Raw genomic sequence first — 18,072 nt, forward strand, 5'->3', positions numbered from 1 at the left:
GTGGCAACTTTACAATTACTGAGTCATTAGAATTAAAATCATGGAAAAAATAATAAAGTAATATTCTGGCAACCAAGGATCAATACATGTTAAAAATGATTTAACTAGAGCCATCTATAGATTTACATAATTCTAGTTACATCTTTAGAAGATGGTTAACTTACTCAAAACAAAAGAATGATTAAAAAGGTATTTTTAAAAGGCTTAATTACTGATATGTCCCTTATACTTCACCGAAAATCTCACTTTGCCCCCTACACTTCAAACTGAGTCAATATGCCTACCTGTGTTTTATTTTTGTGTCCTCTATTAACCCTTTCTGCCAATTGGTCAGTAAAACTGTTAACTTACTTATGTGGCATGAGTATTTTAGATATTTTAGCTATTAAAAATTTTCAAATTTTAAAAAATTGTTTATAAAACATTTTGATAATTAGAAAGTTCTTTAAAAAATAAAAAAATAAAGCCCCTAACACCCGAATAGCCCCACCGCCACCTGCCGCCCGAAACCTATGGCCACCACTCCACCATTGTTCAAATATGATATCCCCACCCAGGTGATGCACCCACCCCAAACCATTAATAACAATCAATCCCAACCCACATAGCCACTTTCAACCCCCAACCATACTCACCCCGAGCTGACACCCCAAATCCACACCCAACCTCACAAATCCAATATGCCCCAAGCCGTAGCCATCCAACAAATTACCCAAACGCCAAAACCCCAAGGCGCAAGAACTTCTCTTATCTTCTCCAACTGGGTTTGATTTGATTTCATGCTTGTCATTTTCACATATATCTCTGTGCAGCCATGAGGGTTATGTGATTGGAGTTTATAAACAGTAAACTCATATTGAAGAACTTTATTTTGTTTTTTGTTTTTTTACCATGACGGAGGAGAAATCAGGGTGGCAAGTTGGGGAGGGAATGGTAAGCATGGGTTTGGGGTGGTTGTTGGCAATGGGGAAGGGTTGGGTTGTGGTGTTGGGGGCTATTCGGGTGCCAGGGGATTTATTTTTTCCCTTTCTTCTAATTTATTTTATTATTAAAATATTTTAAAATTATGAGAATTTTTAATAGTTAAAATTACTAAAATATCAAGGCCACGTCAGCAAGTTAACGATTTTACTGACCAAACTAACAGAATGAGGTAACGAGGGATGCAAAATAAAGCACATGGGACATATTAACTCAATTTGAAGTGTAGGGGGCAAAGTGAGATTTTATGTGAAGCACAGAGGGCATATCAATAATTAAGCATTTTTAAAAACACCCAAAACAAAAAAAGCAAAAAAAAAAGATATGATCTCATCCATTATCCCAGAATCTCCAGATGCGTAGAAGAGTGGGTCCCAAGAGGCATTTGACCACCTGCTGTACAAATCATATAGCCGCAAAATTAGTATAGCCATGCGGCTTCCCTGGGATCATTTTAAAAAATAATAATAATAAATAGTAAAGCCGAGCGACTATACTCCTTTTAAATATAATATACTCAAAAAGTATAGCCGGGCGGCTATAAAACCATTTTTTCTTATAAAATACAGTATAGCCGTACGGCTATACTATATTGACACGTGTCGCCGAATCGCTAGTTGTGCGCTCAGCGCCGGGCGGGGTCCCTTTTTTTTTTCCACAAATAGTATAGCCGAGCGGCTATACTCTGGATTCAAAAAATATATATATATATATATATACAGAGAGCTTCCATTGAGGGATCCTTCAAATAAACTTATTTGAGGGATACCCCTTGTAGGGCCCATTCCAGATTGTATTTCACTAATCCAAACCGTCTATTTTGTAGATACTCATTCAAAGATCATCTCTACAAAAAAATCATTTGAATCCGATATCATTTGATTATTCAATTGAGTTCTTGAAATTTTAGTACTTTCTTAAAGCACCGTGTTTATTGATTTTGTAGGACACAATTGGATATCGAAACGGTTTCCGATGTGTCTAATTTTTTGTAAGGATGATTTATGAATGAAGACCTAAAAAATAGATTGTTTGGATCGTTGAAAAAAAATTCATAGGGTACCCTAAAGGGAGTCCCTCAAATAAAATTATTTGAGGGATCCCTCAATAGAATGGACTACATATATATATATATATATATAAATGAGAGTATAGTCGGGCGGCTTTACGGGGGTTTTTAAAAAAAATATATAGTATAGCCTCGTGGTGATACTCGTTACATAGATACTATGATCTTTTTTTAAAAAATTATTTTCACCCTATTTTTGTTTAAAGCATTATCCATTACTATTAGGCCATTATCCGAGTCTTTATTGTCCCTTTTTGAGTTTTTACTTTTTCAAAGTTATTACCCGTATAAAGAATTTATCATTTTCACATTTAATACTCATATTGTACATGTACATACTTATTTTTCATGTTTAATACTCCTGATTTTTTAGAAAAAAATTCAATAATACACATAAAATTCACATGTTATACACATAATTTTCGCAAAGTATTAAATAAAAATAATATATATTAAAAAATTTAAACCTATGTATATGTATCAAAACTAGCATATTAATATCTATAAAGTATAAACTAATGCAAAAAAAAGGTCCTTTTTTATAATTTTTAAAAAATAAATAGTGTAGCCGAGCGGTCCTTTTAAATATAATATACTTAAAGTTTCCCCTCGGTTGGAACTTGTATCTGGGCATGGATTTTATGTTTCAAGTACCCCAGCTTCTGGTTCCTCTAGCTCCACTTTTGGTACTTCAAGCAATCCTACTTCTGCTGTTTCAAATACCCCTGGATTTGGTTCTTTAAGTACTCCATCTTTCACCTTTTCATTCCTTCCTTCTTTTTGGAAATCAACTTCTACATTTCCTAGCAGCCAATTTGATCCTTCATGTCTGTCTGGAGCGCAGAGTTCTCCATTTGATGAGTGTTTATATATATATATATATATATATATATATGAATGGTTATATTCTTATAAGTGGTAATGCAAGGACTTCATATTTTTACTTACATATAGGAATACCTCATTGTGAGCTTGAGCTCAATCAAATATATAGGAATACCTCATTGTTTATTGTTTCATTGTCGCTGTATCATATTCTTATCATTTGTAAATAGTACAGCCGACCGGCTATACTGGGCTATTGCTCCTTAATCTTTTTAATAAATAGTATAGCCGACCGGCTATACCTTTGAAATATAATATATTAAAGGAGTACAGGGTTTTAAATTTTTTAGAATTAATAGTATAGCCGCGCGGCTGTACTGGGGTCCTTTTTTTTTGAAAAAATAATTAGTTTTCCCCCATTTTGGTTTATACAGATAAGGGTAGTTTATCGCATTATCCATTACTCTTAATTTTTTTAATAAATAGTATAGCCGCACGGCTGGACTGGGGTACTGTCGTCCAGATAGCTCTCTCTTCTTCTTCGCGCCGAGTTTTCTCTGAATTGAATAGTCTGAAATACTTAGAGCTGCTTTGAGCCTCTTTGGCTGTGTTTCGATAAATGGGGAAGAAGACGAAGAAGCCAGGAAAAGGCAAAGAGAAAACAGCGAAAGCTGATGAAAAGAGAGCTCGCAGAGAGACCAAGAAGCTCTCGCCCGAGGATGACATCGATGACATTTTGGTAATTTCGTACTCGACCTATGCATTTATATGTGTTTGTGTCATTGTGTGCTTGTTATTTAGAGTTATGGATCATTTGAGAACAGCTGAAATAGTCTGTGGGAGTTTTAAACCAGTTCCTTACGGGTTTAATAGTTCGTTGTTGAATTTGAGATATTCGTAGTTAAAGTTTTTGAATTTGGTTTTTATGGAAAAGCGTTGCATAAGTGAAAGTGTAAGATGATATTTATGGGAAATCAGTTCTGCAATTTAGGGAGTGTTTTAGTGCAGAAACAAAAGGGTGCCCTGCTCGCCTAGAAATGTTGTGTATTAAGAGCGATGGTTTGTTTTTGAAGTTCATACAGAGATGTTTGTGAACTCAGTTTTATTTCCTGATCTCAATGGTTACCTTTGAATTGGTGGCAAGATGAAATGGAAATGGAAGTGTTATTCGATTTTTGAATAATTTGCTATGTATTTGACTTTTCCACTTTTGAATATACAAAAGGAAGAAGCCAAGAAGAAGGAAGTCCATGTTGAGGACAATGTCCCAGCTCTGTCTCCGCGATCAAATTGCATGGTAATGACACACTTGAATTTTTTTAGCAATTTTCATTTAGTGGATTAGTCTTAGCTTTGTTTGTGAATGTATGGGCGCATTACCCCTTGTGAATCTCATATTTTGTGCTTGTTAATTGTGTAGCTGAACATAAATCCCTTGAAAGAGAGAGTTAATCCTTTTCGGGGTAACGGGGCCAAGTGCCCGAAGCGGTTTTCAGTTTTTTGTGTACCAAGATTAGGTGAGTGATTCAGAATAACTTCATAATGTCTATCATATCTTGACATCTTTAACAGCCTTGACCTTGTGGTCTCTTTTTGACATGACAGGTTTTCTTATATGGTGGCTATTCCAAAGAAGTTTTATCTGATAAAATTGGCTCTGAGAAAGGAGTTGTTCATTCAGACTTGTGGTCTCTTGATCCTAGGACTTGGGAATGGAACAAGGTTTTTACTTCAAACCACTGTTTACTTTGTTCACCGTTTTGTTTCTCTGTATTTATCAATGCATATTAAAGGGTGAAGAAAAGCGGGATGCCTCCTGGACCTCGAGCTGGGTTTTCTATGCGTGTTCATAAGAAGTGAGCTTTGCTCTTTGGAGGTGTGGTGGACATGGAAGTTGGAGGTTTGTTCTTTCAATTGTACCTTTCTATTTTCGCTAGGCAATACAGTCCTGGCTTGAAGCTAGTAGTGACCTTGTAGGGTAGGTGGATTTATTTTCCTTTTGTTCCTGGATGCATGCAGGTGATGTAATGATGAGCTTGTTCTTGGACGAAATTTATGGTTTCCAATTAGACAACCATCGCTGGTAAGCCGCATCTGAGGTTTATTTATTTTATTTTTGACACTTTGAGACTATTGTAATCATTGTCCATGCCCCTTAATTTGTCTCTTTCAGAAGGTTGTAATTAAGTTCTGGTTACCTGTAAAACTACAGGCTCTTTTTATAGATGAGGTCCTTTAGTTTTGGAGTCTCTGTTTTTCTGGTTATTAATAGTATAGCCGAGCGGCTACTCCGGGATCATTTTTTAATTTTTTTTAAAATTAGTATAGCCGAGCGGCTCTACTACCTTTTTTATTACCCACCGTTAGTACAGCCGCGCGGCTATACTGTTGACACGTGTCGCAGCGTTGCTAGTCGGGTGCTACATGCTAGGCGGGCCTCTTTTTTAAATTTTTTTTTCTACAAATAGTATAGCCGTCCGGCTATACGCCTTTAAAATATAATATACTTTTAGCGCGTCCAGCTACACTGTTGACACGTCTCGCGGAATCGCTAGTTGGGCGCTTTTTTTTTTTAACAAATAGTATAGCCGCCCGGCTATACTCTAGATTTTTTTATTATAAAAAAAGGTATATCCGGGAGGCTTTACTGGGTCCTTTTTTAATTTTATTTTTTTAAATAGTATACGCTTTATCGATAGTTTATAGCATTATCCATTACTATTAGGCCATTATCCGAGTTTCTATTGTCCCCTTTTGAGTTTTTACTTTTCCAGAGTTATTATCTGTATAAAGAATTTAGCATTTTCACGTTTAATACTTGTATTGTGCACATACATACGTATTCTTCATGTTTAATAAACTTGGTTTTTTACAAAATTTTCAATAACAAACACAAAATTCACGTATTATACACATAATTTTCGCACAATATTGAATAAAAATGATATATATTAAAAAAATTAAATCTATAAGTATATATATATATCGAAATTAGCAAATTATATCTATAAAGTATAAACTAATATAAAGAGAAGAGTCCTTTTTTTAATTATAAATTTTTATAAATAAATAGTGTAGCCGATCGGCTATACGCCTTGTAAATATAATATACTTAAAGAGTATAGCAGCGCAGCGAGACTACGGTTTTTTTAATATAAACAAATAGTATAACCACGTGGCTATACGCTTTTTACATGTGGCGCCGAATTGCTAGTAGGGCGCTAGGCGCTAGGCAGTCCGCTTTTTTTTAACTCTCAACTTCACCCAATCTTTTCACAACTTCATCATCATCTCCTTCAGTATTCAGACAAGCTTCATCCCCATCATTTTTTAGTTCTTCAGCCCCATTTACATTGGCATTTCCTGCTCCAGCTCCAAGAACAGATTCGACATCTAATTCTGGCCTGTTCAATTCTCCATTTGGTGAGCATTTAGATGTATATGAATGATGGTTGTACTTTTTGGAAAAAAGAAAAAAAATGGACCACTGTTTCTGGAGGTCAAGGAATACCTCATTGTATTTTGTTCCATTGTAGCTTTGTTATATTCTTATAAGTTATGATTCCAGGGATTCATATTTTTCATACATACAGGAATGCCTCATTGTTAGCAATCAACAAGGAAGATGTAGGAATTCCTCGTTGTGCTTTGTTTCGTTGTAGCCGTATTATATTCTTATTATAAGTTATGATGCAGGAGTTCAATCAACAACATGTGGAAACACTGCCTGTGGGATATCAACTTCTGGGGGCCAATATGGGGGAAGTAGAGTGTGGCGCCTTACACTCGAAACGCTTTCTAACAACTAAAAACGTTTGTGACAACATTTTGACAAAAAAGTTTAGAAGAGCTTATAGATTATAGAAGCACTTTTTGAGGAAGCACCTGCCATGTGCTTCTAAAAGCACTTTTGTTAGAAGCATGTATAAGCAAAGTAATGAAAGGGACTATTATTCCCATACTCAAGGCCAGGGCAAACCTGCGACCTAGAGCTGGTTGAACTAATGCAAGGGACTATTATTCCCCTGCCCCCAGTATGGAATTGCACAGGACATTTTCTAGATTATCCATCAACATGGGACTGCTAACGGGTATCGAACTCGGTTGGGTCTCAACGCATAGCTCGCCCCTTACCAATTGAACCAACCTTTCTGTTTTCTTTTCTTCTTCTTCTTTCTCCCATCACTCTTTTTTCCTCTTTTTTTTTTTCCTCCTTTTCTTTTCTCTCCTCTTCGTCTTCCTGTTTCTCCCGTCACTCTTCTCTTTTCTCTTTTCCTTTGTCTTCCTTTTTCCTTTTTCCTTTTTTTCTCTTTTCTTTTCTCTTCCTTTTTAATTCTTTTTTTCTCATCTCTTCTTTTTCCTCTCTCTCTCTTTTCTTTTCTCTCCTTTTTCTTCCTCTCTTTCCTTTTTCTTCTGGTAATACGTGGATTCGATCGATGTCAGTCCTCTTGCTCCTTGTTTCTATTGAAATCCTTGTTTGCTTGTTTTATTTTGGTCAATTTTCTCTTTGTTTGTTTCTCTATCTACTTCTCGTTTTTCTTTCTCTCTCTTTGTAGAAGGCCCTTTGACGTTACCTTTGTAGATAAAATGAGTTTGCTTGTGGTCGGTATTGACAGTTCCATTGGTTTTTTCAACTCCAACAAACTTGTTCGAGTTTTTGGCTTTCCACTGCCGCGTCATTATTTTTCGGCCCATGAAGTAGTTTTTTCATTATTAGAGCATCTCCAAAAGATGTGTCAAACGTGCCACATAGATATTCAACAGCTAGAAATAACATCTCACATCACTCCAACCAATATGTCAAAGCTGATGTGGAATGAAGGCTGTAGGTTAAGATGTTATTTTGGACATCCCAAAAGCAAGATGTCAAATAAATATTTTCTTTTCTTTTCTTTTCTTTTCTTTTCTTTTTAATTAAAAATGAATCAACACTAAAATGTAATAAAATAATAATTTAATTTGACATATCTAGTGGAGTGTAAAGTTGTGTAAGATGTCAAATTACCACATCAGCCATCAAATTTAAATTTGATGTTTAATATTTAACATCTCCCTTGTAGATGCTCTTAGTCTTCCTTAATTTGGTTTATTGTGTAATGGGCCTTGATATTGGCTTAGTCCATGCCCACGGGATAAGAAATTTTGGTGGTGTTCCATTGAAAAATTCAAACTAATTCGATTGTACGTTTATGATCGGCAGTTAACTTAATATATGGTGTTGTTCCATTGTTAAAATTGAAAGGAGTTCGGTTGCATCTGATCGAATTTTTCACAAAATGGAAGGGGGAACCCTAAATCAAATTTAACGGTTTTTATTTGAAAACTAACGAAAGGGAGAACCTTGGTAATGAAATGGAAGTTCAGGGGGCAAACTGAGACTATTTAGAAACCACATAGGGTGTTTCAACAAATAAAGTTATTCCTAATTTATTTTATATATTTTTAAACATTTTAAATAATTTCAGGTATTTTTTTATATTTTATTTTTAATAGTTAAATTTACTAAAATACCCATGTCACGATGATTTAACGATTTTTATCTAAAAACACACGTAATGGGGCAACCTTAATCACATAATAAAATTTCATGAAGAATTTGAGTCATTTAAAACATCATAGGGCAAACTGAAACTATTTAAAACAGCATGGGCATTTCAACAAATAAGCATAATTATAAAAGGATTCTAAATGTTTGGGCGTGTGTCCCATTTTACCCAATTTCCTTTTTCTTTTTTCTTTTTTTTTTTCTTTTTTTGCCAGTGTAAATAGCTTTTGGCTTCTCCAATTCTGACATGACATTGGCGCGCGAGACTTGGAATGTTGCAAGCCAAGCCATCTTTTCATTACGCGACTTCATCACTTTCCTCTCTCCCTCTATCTTTCCATTTCATCACTTTCGACGCTCAGTTTCTTCTTCGAAACCTTACTTCCACGTTCGGTCTTCTCCATCGCTTTAGCTCACTTTCAGGTACTTCGAAAACCCTTGCCTTCACTTTTAGTCTGCTTATCAGGTTTACGATTGCGTTTAATTTCTGCTGTATTGTATTGATGCTCTGGTTTTCTGATTTCTGCAATGGCTTGCGTTAATTTGGCTTGTGTTTTAGCGATTTCTCGCATTATTAGATTCTCGTTGCCTTGTTATTTTGTGATGAATTTATGTTCTATTTCTGTTTCAGCTTGGGATCGACAAGTCTAGCCCTGATCTTGAATACAGAATCGTAAGAGAAGATGTTTGGTTCTACTAACTGTGAGCTTCTTTTCTCTATCTTTTATTTGATCCTTGAGTTTGATTTCTTGATGAAGACCTTGAGCCTCATACTAACTGTGTTTTTCAATTCATTCCATGTTATTTTCTATGTTATTTTTCTTAAGGGAGAATTTCATTTAGATCCCATGAAGTTTGGCATAATTACAGCCAGACTCCACAGGTTTCATTTATTACAGTCACACCCCCTAAATCTAACAAGACCAACTTAAGCTAGAACTGTCTTATTAGTAAAGGTTGAATAAAATATTAATTAAATTTTTTTAATTTTCAATTTAAAAATAAAAAAACTTACAAATTCAATCCTCCCTCTTTCTCTCGCTGGGCAGCCCGCTCCCCCCATCCCCATCTCCTCCCATCTCCACCCACCACGCCCCACCCGACAACCCCCACCCAACCACCGCCATTCTCTCTCTCCTCGCCCAGCCCCACCTCCGCGACCCACTATCTCCCTCTCTCCTCTCTCTCCCCCTTCTCTTTTTCTCTCTCTCCCTCGCACACACAAGCAAAAAAATTAATCAAGAGACATAAATTTTGGTAAAATGCCTTTCTAAGGTTTTGGACTGTTAAGAAGTCAAAGGTTAGCTGACTGTACTGAGCTCTGTGAAGCAATGTGGAAGAGGTTCCCATGTGTAATTTTGTAGTTGTTTTAGAGTGTGGTTTGCTTCAAAGCTTTGAGTTTGTGTAATCTCTGTATTGTTGAAATCATTTTTGTTTTTCATTGGGGGAGGAGTTTCTGTTCTTGAAGCTCCGCTCCTTCTTCAGCTTCCGACCACCTTCTTCCCCAGCGCATCCACACTCCGCCCCTCTGTCTATATCTTTCTCTATGTGGCAACCAGGGGCATAAAGGACTTGTTGTGGACTTCTTTCCTTGCCAAATGAATTTGGATGATCTCTCTTTTTTATTTAAGTAAATAGATTATTGTTTAGGTTCTGGTAGTTTGATGCATGCACACATGTATTGGATTAGATTGAATAACATGTAATGGTAGTTTTATTCATTTCCATTTATCTCTTTGTGCCCAATTACTTTGTTATTTGGATAACTTCTTGTCACTGATGATTCTCACTCTCTCAACAGGTTCGTCTGGTTTTGGTCAGAAGCCTGTTTTTGGAGCATTTGGGTCCAATCCTACGCAACCAAGTCTTTTTGGAAGCACAACTCAGCCATCACAGCCAGCATTTGAGAGCAGTTTAGTTGGTTCCTCCACATCATTTGGTATATCAAGTCAGCCAGCATTTGGTGCTACCGCCACCCCAGCCTTTGGTGCTACAAGTAGTCCAGCCTTTGGTGCTACAAGCATCCCCCCAGCCTTTGGGGCTACAAGCAGTCCAGCCTTTGGTTCCACAACAAGTCCTACGTTTGGAAGCACAGGATCTGCATTTGGGGTGTCAAGTTCCTCCTTGTTTGGATCTACGGGAGCATTTGGAGCTTCAAGCACCCCAGCTTTTGGTTCATCTGGATCCACCGTTAGTACTTCAAGCAATTCGGGTTTTGGTGCGTCAAGTGCTCCAGGTTTTGGAAGCACAACTCAGCCATCACAGCTAGAATTTCGGAGCAGTATATTTGGTTCCTCCACAGCATTTGGTGGATCAAGTCAGCCAGCATTTGGTGCTACCACCACCCCATCCTTTGATGGTACAAGTAGTCCAGCCTTTACCTCCCCAGCCTTTGGTGCTACAAGCACCTCCCCAGCCTTTGGGGCTACAAGCACCTCCCCAGCCTTTGGGGCTACAAGCAGTCAGGCCTTTTGTTCCACAACAAGTCCTACGTTTGGAAGCACAGGATCTGCATTTGGGTCCAATCCTACTCAACCAAGTCCTTTTGGAAGCACAACTCAGCTATCACAGCCAGCATTTGAGAGCAGTATAGTTGGTTCCTCCACACCATTTGGTGGATCAAGTCAGCCAGCATTTGGTGCTACCACCACAGCAGCCTTTGGTGCTACCACCACTCCTGCGTTTGGTGCTACCACCACTCCTGCGTTTGGTGCTACAAGCAGCACCCCAGCGTTTGGTGCTACAAGCATCCCCCCAGCCTTTGGGGCTACAAGCAGTCCAGCCTTTGGTTCCACAACAAGTCCTACGTTTGGAAGCACAGGTTCTGCATTTGGGGTGTCAAGTTCCTCCTTGTTTGGATCTACGGGAGCATTTGGAGCTTCAAGCACCCCAGCTTTTGGTTCATCTGGATCCACCATTGGTACTTCAAGCAATTCGGGTTTTGGTGCGTCAAGTGCTCCAGGTTTTGGAATCACAACTCAGCCATCACAGCTAGAATTTCGGAGCAGTATATTTGGTTCCTCCACAGCATTTGGTGGATCAAGTCAGCCAGCATTTGGTGCTACCACCACCCCATCCTTTGATGGTACAAGTAGTCCAGCCTTTACCACCCCAGCGTTTGGTGCTACAAGCACCTCCCCAGCCTTTGGGGCTACAAGCAGTCAGGCCTTTTGTTCCACAACAAGTCCTACGTTTGGAAGCACAGGATCTGCATTTGGGTCCAATCCTACTCAACCAAGTCCTTTTGGACGCACAACTCAGCCATCACAGCCAGCATTTGAGAGCAGTATAGTTGGTTCCTCCACACCATTTGGTGGATCAATTCAGCCAGCATTTGGTGCTACCACCACCCCAGCCTTTGGTGCTACCGCCACTCCAGCGTTTGGTGCTACAAGCAGCACCCCAGCCTTTGGGGCTACAAGCAGTCCAGCCTTTGGTTCCACAACAAGTCCTACGTTTGGAAGCACAGGATCTGCATTTGGGTCCAATCCTACTCAACCAAGTCCTTTTGGAAGCACAACTCAGCCATCACAGCTAGAATTTCGGAGCAGTATATTTGGTTCCTCCGCACCATTTGGTGGATCAAGTCAGCCAGCATTTGGTGCTACCACCACCCCATCCTTTGGTACAAGTAGTCCAGCCTTTGATGCTACAACCACCCCAGCGTTTGGTGCTACAAGCACCTCCCCAGCCTTTGGGGCTACAAGTAGTCCAGCCTTTGGTTCCACAACAAGTCCTACGTTTGGAAGCACAGGATCTGCATTTGGGTCCAATCCTACTCAACCAAGTCCTTTTGGAAGCACAACTCAGCCATCACAGCCAGCATTTCAGAGCAGTATAGTTGGTTCCTCCGCACCATTTGGTGGATCAAGTCAGCCAGCATTTGGTGCTACCATCACCCCAACCTTTGGTGGTACAAGTAGTCCAGCCTTTGGTGCTACGACCACCCCAGCGTTTGGTGCTACGACCACCCCAGCGTTTGGTGCTACGACCACCCCAGCGTTTGGTGCTACAAGCACCTCGGCTTTTGGTGCTACTAGCACCCACCCTGCCTTTGGGGCTACAAGCAGTCCAGCCTTTGGTTCCACAAGAAGTCCTACATTGGGAAGCACAGGATCTGCATTCGGGGTGTCAAATTCCTCCTTGTTTGGATCTACGGGAGCATTTGGGGCTTCAAGCACCCCAGCTTTTGGTTCATCTGGATCCACCGTCGGTACTTCAAGCAATCCAGGTTTTGGTGCGTCAAGTGCTCCTGGTTTTGGTTCATCTATTACTCCATCTTTCAGCTTTACGTCAGCTCCTGCTTTTGGCCAATCAAATTCTACATTCGGTAGTGCCTCATCTCCATTTGGGGCACAGAGTTCTCCATTCGGTGAGTAAGTTTAGATGTATATGAGTGGTGGTGCATTCTGAAAGAAAAACTGGACTAATGTTTTTGCTGGTCAAGGAATATCTCATTGTCTTTCATTACAGTCAAGGAATGCCTCATTTTGCTTTGTGTCATTGTATCTGTATTATATTCTTATAATTTGTGATGCAGGAGCTCAGCCAACACCATTGGGGAACAATACCTTTGGGCAGTCAGCTTTTGGGGGCCAACAACGTAGGGGTAGTAGAATGGCTGCATATACAGAAACTCCTGAACCAGATGGTGGTAGTGGGGATACTGCTGCAAAATTGGATTCAGTATCAGCAATGCATGTATATAAAGACAAAAGTCACGAAGAACTTCGCTGGGAGGATTATCAATTGGGGGATAAAGGTAGTTATTAGAAAAGTTGCCGCAATTGTCAGAAATTATGACATTTATTAGGTTCTAAACATTATAAGTTTAACTTCCAGGTGGTCCAGCTCCTGCAGGTGGGAGTGGCTTTGGCATGTCTACGGCACAACCAAACTCTTTGAATACTGCGTCATCATTTCCTCAAGCATCCACAAGCCCTTTTAATACCGCAACTGGACCTAATTTGTTTACTGCAAAAACTCCATCCTTCTCTTCCACTGGCTTTGGAACATCGTCTACACCATTCAGTTCATCATCTTTTGGTTCATCCAGTACTCCATCTTTCTGCTTTTCATCAGCTCCTGCTTTTGGCCAATCAAATTCTACATTTGGTAGTGCCTCGTCTTCTTTTGGAGCACAGAGTTCTCCATTCGGTGAGTAGTTTTAGATGTATATGAGTGGTTGTACAGGACTATTGTTTTTGCCGGTCAAGGAATATCTCATTGTCCTTCATTACAGTCAAGGAATGCCTCATTTTGCTTTGTGTCGTTGTATCCGTATTATATTCTTATAATTTGTGATGCAGGAACTCAGCCAACAACATTGGGGAACAATGCCTTTGGGCAGTCAGCTTTTGGGGGCCAACAACGTGGGGGTAGTAGAGTAGCTGCTTATGCGGAAACTCCTGAACCAGATGGTGATAGTGGCTATACTGCTGGGAAATTGGAGTCAATATCAGCAATGCCAGTATATAAGGACAAAAGTCATGAAGAACTTTGCTGGGAGGATTATCAATTGGGAGATAAAGGTATGTTGCTAGTTATTAGATAATTTTCTGCGGTTGTCAGAAATTATGACATTACTAGCTTCTAAACATTCTAATTTTAACTTCCAAGTGGTCCAGCTCCTGCAGGTGGGAATGGCTTTGGCATGTCTATGTCACAACCAAACCCTTTGAATACTGCACCGTCATTTTCTCAAGCATCTACAAGCCTTTTTAATACCGCAACTTCATCTAGTTTGTTTGCAACAAAAACTCCACCCTTCTCTTCTACAGGCTTTGGAACATCGTCTACACTATTCAGTTCATCATCTTTTGGGTTTTCTATTTCATCCAGTATTTTACCCCATCATCATCTCATTCAGGTTTTGGGCAAACCTCATCTCCATCTCTCTTTAGTTCATCAATGCCATCCGCATTTTCATTTTCTGCTTTAGCTCAAACATCAAATTCCACATTTAGTACGGGACTATTCAATTCCACTGCTCCAGTTGCACCGACAGGTAGTACTTTTGGACTAAGTACCACTTCGGTTGGATCTGGGCATGGATTTTTTATTTCAAGTACCCCAGCTTCTGGTTCCTCTAGCTCCACTTTTGGTACTTCAAGCAATCCTACTTCTGCGGCTTCAAATACCCCTGGATTTGGTTCTTCATGTACTCCATCTTTCAGCTTTTCATTCCTTCCTTCTTTTGGGCAGTCATCTTCTACATTTGCTAGCAGCCAATTTGGTCCTTCATGTCCTTCTGGATCGCACAGTCCTCCATTTGGTGAGTATTTGGATATATATATACTTTCTCTAATGCGGACGTCCGTACATTCCTAATGTCCGGACTTGTTGCTTTTGTTGTTCTGGAGGTCAAGGAATACCTCCTTGTATTTTGTTCCATTGTAGCTTTGTTATTTTCTTATAAGTTGTTCCATTGTGCTTCATATTTCCTTACATATAGGAATACCTCATTGTGGGCATGCGCTCAATCAACAAGGAATATATAGGAATACCTCGTTGTTTATTGTTTCATTGTGGACATCAGCTTGTGGGGGCCAATTTGGGGGAAGTAGAGTGGCTCCTTACACTGAAACAGCTGGACCAGATGGTAGTTCATCAAGTGGGGTATACCAGTCAATATGCGGGATGCAGATTTATGGAGACAAAAGTCATGAGGAACTGAGATGGCAGGATTATCAATTTGGGGGTATATTTAAGTTAAAATATTTCATCAGATACTCAAAACTTTTGCTTGTGAGCAATTATGAGCTTTACGAAGTTCTGTATATAATGAATGTATAATCTTAAATTTCAGGTGGACGGGCTCTTGGTAGTGGGAGCTGCTTTGCCTTGTCTACTACCCAGTCAAACCTTTTGAATCCTGATCCAGCATTTATTCAAACGTCTTCGAGTCTTTTGAATACCTCTTCTCTACCTAATATGTTTGCTCCACAAATTCCAGTCTTTACTCCTACAGCCTTTGGAGCCTCATTTACACCATTGATTTCACCCAATCTGTTTTCATCTCTGTCTCTTTTTATTTCATCAGCCATGCCTACATCTACAGTTGCATTTCCTGCTCCAGCTCCAACAACTTCCACATTTAATTCCGGCACAATCAATTCTACATCTTCTATTGCACAAACAGGTGGTACTGCTGGACTAACTACCACTCCCTTTGGTGGGCTGTTTACAATTCCCTCTGGTAATGCACATATATCCCATAGAGAGAGGTTTCCATTAGAGGTTAGTGTTCCAACAACTGCTGCATCAATCTTCTTTTTTTAATTGTTGAAGGTTTTTATTTTACTCCCTTGAGATCTTTGACCTTTTTTGTTACTAGACTAACACATGAGCATCAAGTCATTGAGGTCTTAAATTTTGAGTATTAAATGCCATCCCCATTGCTGGCTTGGCCTAAGCGTTGCTTAGATAGAGTTTTGATCCAGTTATTTTCTGTCTTGCCCATTAAAAGTACGGTTGTCACCAAACATTGATCTAAATTGCATCTGTGCAGCTTTTTGTACACAGGGATTTGAGACACTTCATTATGTTGGCATCTAACTTAGTTTAGTGTGTTAATTTGTACCAAGTGATATTTTAGTGTGTTATGTTATATTGAGAATCACTTGTATCTATGTGGTTGCAATTTCACTTTGGTTGCCATTGTCTTTAAACCTCCCATGGCATCCCAGGAAAAAAGGAGGTTGCCGATTATGAATGCAAGAAGGCGTAATCACAAGAAAAATGATCAAAATGTGAGAATGATGCCTTCTGGTGAGAATAATTTTTCTTCTACGAGCTAGTGTGAACTTTGTGTTCACACCTTTTTGCTTCTTTTTTTTCTTTTTCTTTTTTTGCAGGGCCCTTCTTCTTCTTTCCCTTCCCGGCCATAGGCGGTGCACATGCAAAACTAGCAGATGCTATCCACTTCCTACAAGAAGCATTGCTTTAGGTGTTTAGTTCAATCGAATAGGATTTTTGATGTAACTAGTTAAGCTGTAGTTGGCATTTTCAGGACAAATTTCTGTGCAGGATGGTCATTGACTTGGCAAATTTATAAATTTTTTGTTTTTGGTCAAGTTATGGAAACAAAAGAAAGTAAAGTTCTGGTAACCAAGGATCAATACATGTTAAACCTGATTAACTAGAGCCATTTATAAATTTACATAATTGTCACTCACTACGGCAACACACAATGAAAGAGGGGGGAGGAGGATGCATAATTTATTATTGGGAGCACACACGCATTAAAGAATGATTAGCCTGCAGAGAAGACTTAGCTTGTAAGGTTAAAAAGGTATTTTTAAAAACACCTAAAAGAAACAAAAAAATTAATTTTTATCTGATATGATCTCATCTATCACCCCAGAACAGAGGATGCATAGAAGAGTGGGTCCCAAGAAGCATTTGCACCACCTGCCGCCCAATTGTTGTCACAGTGTAAAAACTGCTGCTGGTCTGAAGGCCAAGCACCTGAAGCTGATGACCCCAAAATTGCTGACCCATCAATCTGTGACAGCTGCTGTGTGCTCAACGCTGTCACTTTACCATCCCTAGCAAGGCTTGTGATCTGCGATGGCAGCTCCATAGGGCACTGCTCTGTAAATGAACCAGTTTGCGTTGACCATGTTGACCAATTCGGCACTTGGTCATATGCTAATGCTGGGGACTCATTGCTCCAAGCCATGCTCTGGTTTGATGCTGTGTGACTAGGCTGAGCTTGATGATGACCCCACCGATGATCATGACCGTTAATATCTAACACAATGGGATCCTCCTTCGCCGACCCGGATGAAGAAGGAGGCGGGTTCGGGTTCACAAAACCCACCACGCCACGTGGACCAATAGGAAACGGCTCCATCTTGGCACCACCATTATTCCCCTGTGGTTGCGGAACCACACACCCTTTGCCGTCGAGCAGCTTAGCCCTGAGCGCGCCAAGCAACCCATCGGCTTCAGCCCCATTTCCACATACAGCCTCAAACGAAAATGGCTCCACATTTTCGGCCACGCCGGCACCGCCATTGGCATGGCCGGACTCATTGGTCGATTGGGGCAATTCGAAGTTGGTTCGGGCGTTCGCACCGCGCAGCGCTCGAGCCGCGTCGTCGTAGGCTCGAGCGGCGTCCTCCGCTGTGTCGAACGTCCCGAGCCAAAGCCTCACCTTTTGCAGAGAGTCCTTAATCTCGGCGACCCATCTCCCCGATGGCCTCTGTCGAACGCCCACGAACCTGTGGTGGCCTCTCGTCGATGATTTCCTCCTGCCCCGGACGCCGTCGTTTTGTGCGCGCAAACCCATTGATCGGTTTTTGCTTGTCTCTGATTGAAACCGTCTGAGCACGAAGTGGCGGTGGCTTTATAATGATGGGTTAGCTGAAGAATCTGGGAGCTCGAGAAGACGACGAATAACAAAGTGACAAAACGTCGCCGTTGAAGCCTTGCAGGCTTGATTGTTTTTAACGACAACAACATTAAAATACATAGAGAAATGGTCACAGCAATATTTCTGCTTCCTCTTATTGTAAATTTCATTACATCATTGCATACGATATGTCCTCTCTGCCTTGTCTAATCTAATGCAAGCAAATAAAGTGAAATACCTTTTGTACCCTTTGCCGTAATTTTCGATAATGGTTGGGAATTAACCGCTGTAGAA

The 18,072-nt window shown here is 39.9% G+C and overlaps 2 protein-coding genes across 2 annotated transcripts; one reads left to right on the forward strand and one right to left on the reverse strand.

The window, feature by feature from the left end:
* Positions 7,216-16,495, forward strand: LOC18778108 (nuclear pore complex protein NUP98A). The gene is made up of 12 exons (XM_020564232.1): positions 7,216-8,843; positions 9,052-9,122; positions 10,222-11,329; positions 12,365-12,463; positions 12,647-12,792; positions 12,961-13,182; positions 13,263-13,577; positions 13,730-13,951; positions 14,048-14,694; positions 14,875-15,120; positions 15,229-15,659; positions 16,109-16,495. Exons 2-9 carry the CDS (start codon positions 9,104-9,106, stop codon positions 14,359-14,361), a joined length of 2,445 nt encoding a protein of 814 aa, XP_020419821.1. The 5' UTR covers positions 7,216-8,843; positions 9,052-9,103; the 3' UTR covers positions 14,362-14,694; positions 14,875-15,120; positions 15,229-15,659; positions 16,109-16,495.
* LOC18777402 (AP2-like ethylene-responsive transcription factor PLT1) lies at positions 16,557-17,922 on the reverse strand. Its single transcript, XM_020564231.1, has one exon. It carries the CDS (start codon positions 17,713-17,715, stop codon positions 16,777-16,779), a length of 939 nt encoding a protein of 312 aa, XP_020419820.1. The 5' UTR covers positions 17,716-17,922; the 3' UTR covers positions 16,557-16,776.

This window comes from Prunus persica, chromosome G5 (genome assembly GCF_000346465.2).
Source record: "Prunus persica cultivar Lovell chromosome G5, Prunus_persica_NCBIv2, whole genome shotgun sequence".
Lineage (NCBI taxonomy): Eukaryota > Viridiplantae > Streptophyta > Magnoliopsida > Rosales > Rosaceae > Prunus > Prunus persica.